Genomic DNA, 963 nt, shown 5'->3' with positions numbered 1-963 from the left:
CTCGCCACAAAAAGCCACCTCAGACTTGGAACCTCAGGTTGGCCAATGTGTTATGATCTCGAGTGGCTTTATAACACATAATATATATCAGGCTGTGAACCCAGTGCCATTACTCACACATAAGCATGGTAAATAAACGCCCATCCTCTTGGTCTCTCCAATACATTGTAAAGGAAATTCTGCAGCCGTCTATAGAAGGCGTTTCTCTTCGGTGGTTTCTTCCCGGAGATGCTGGAGCGCTGCTTGCTCAAGATGCTGCCTCGTTTGGTTTCCTCGGTGCCGGTTATGAGCAGAGCCCCGTCTCGGTTCGAGTCTGTCGCACCTGCCTCTAGCCCAACAAAGCCCACTTTGAGCTTCTTCTCGGCGGCGGGGCCAGGGTAGACCCCGCCGTTGCGGGATTTTTGCACCATGCTCGGGGTAGTACCGTCATGGGGAGCCGCTGCTGGAGGGGTTATCTCTCTCTTTGCCAGGTAGGAGCATCTCAGGAACCAAGCTGAGAAGGGCGTGAGAGGTCCGCCTAGTGCGCAAGTGTGGACGTGTAAGCTTGTTCTGAGAGGAGTGAACGTCGCTAATGGAAAGGCAAGAAGGAAAATCTGCAATCTCTCTCTTTCTCTCCCTCTCTCTTGAGCTCTCTGTTCCTCTCTCGCGCGCGCTCCCCCTCGACACCTTCCGGCCACCTGACTTCAAGAGAAAGAAAAAAAAGTCTTCAATTATTCAGACTTCAGAATGGGGTAAACATCAGTCTGGAGATCGGATTAGAAATCAGGCTCTTTAACAACAAAATTACATCCTTCAACCCAGAGGAAAAAAACACAAATTGATATTTTTGGTCTGTCATGAGGCATTTCTTGATCACAGTCTCAAATGTCATTGATAATTCCACCAACTCAAATATGTATCATTGCATAGTTGTAAGGCAAATCAGTAGGCTACACATGTACAAAAATGCAGAAACATTGTGAT

At 48.2% G+C, this 963-nt stretch overlaps 1 protein-coding gene across 1 annotated transcript in view; it reads right to left on the bottom strand.

Moving 5' to 3' along the window:
• LOC134092069 (potassium voltage-gated channel subfamily KQT member 2) overlaps positions 1 to 626 on the bottom strand; it is a 48,244-nt gene extending 47,618 nt beyond the window's left edge. The window contains exon 1 of the mRNA XM_062544872.1: positions 118 to 626. Within this exon, the coding sequence (XP_062400856.1) occupies positions 118 to 410 (293 nt within the window). The 5' untranslated portion in view covers positions 411 to 626. The remainder of the gene's footprint in view (positions 1 to 117) is intronic.
• Between the last annotated feature and the right edge of the window lie 337 nt (positions 627 to 963).

Source organism: Sardina pilchardus, chromosome 9 (assembly GCF_963854185.1).
Source record: "Sardina pilchardus chromosome 9, fSarPil1.1, whole genome shotgun sequence".
NCBI classification, from domain to species: domain Eukaryota; kingdom Metazoa; phylum Chordata; class Actinopteri; order Clupeiformes; family Clupeidae; genus Sardina; species Sardina pilchardus.
This window is presented reverse-complemented; position numbering and strand designations above follow the sequence as displayed.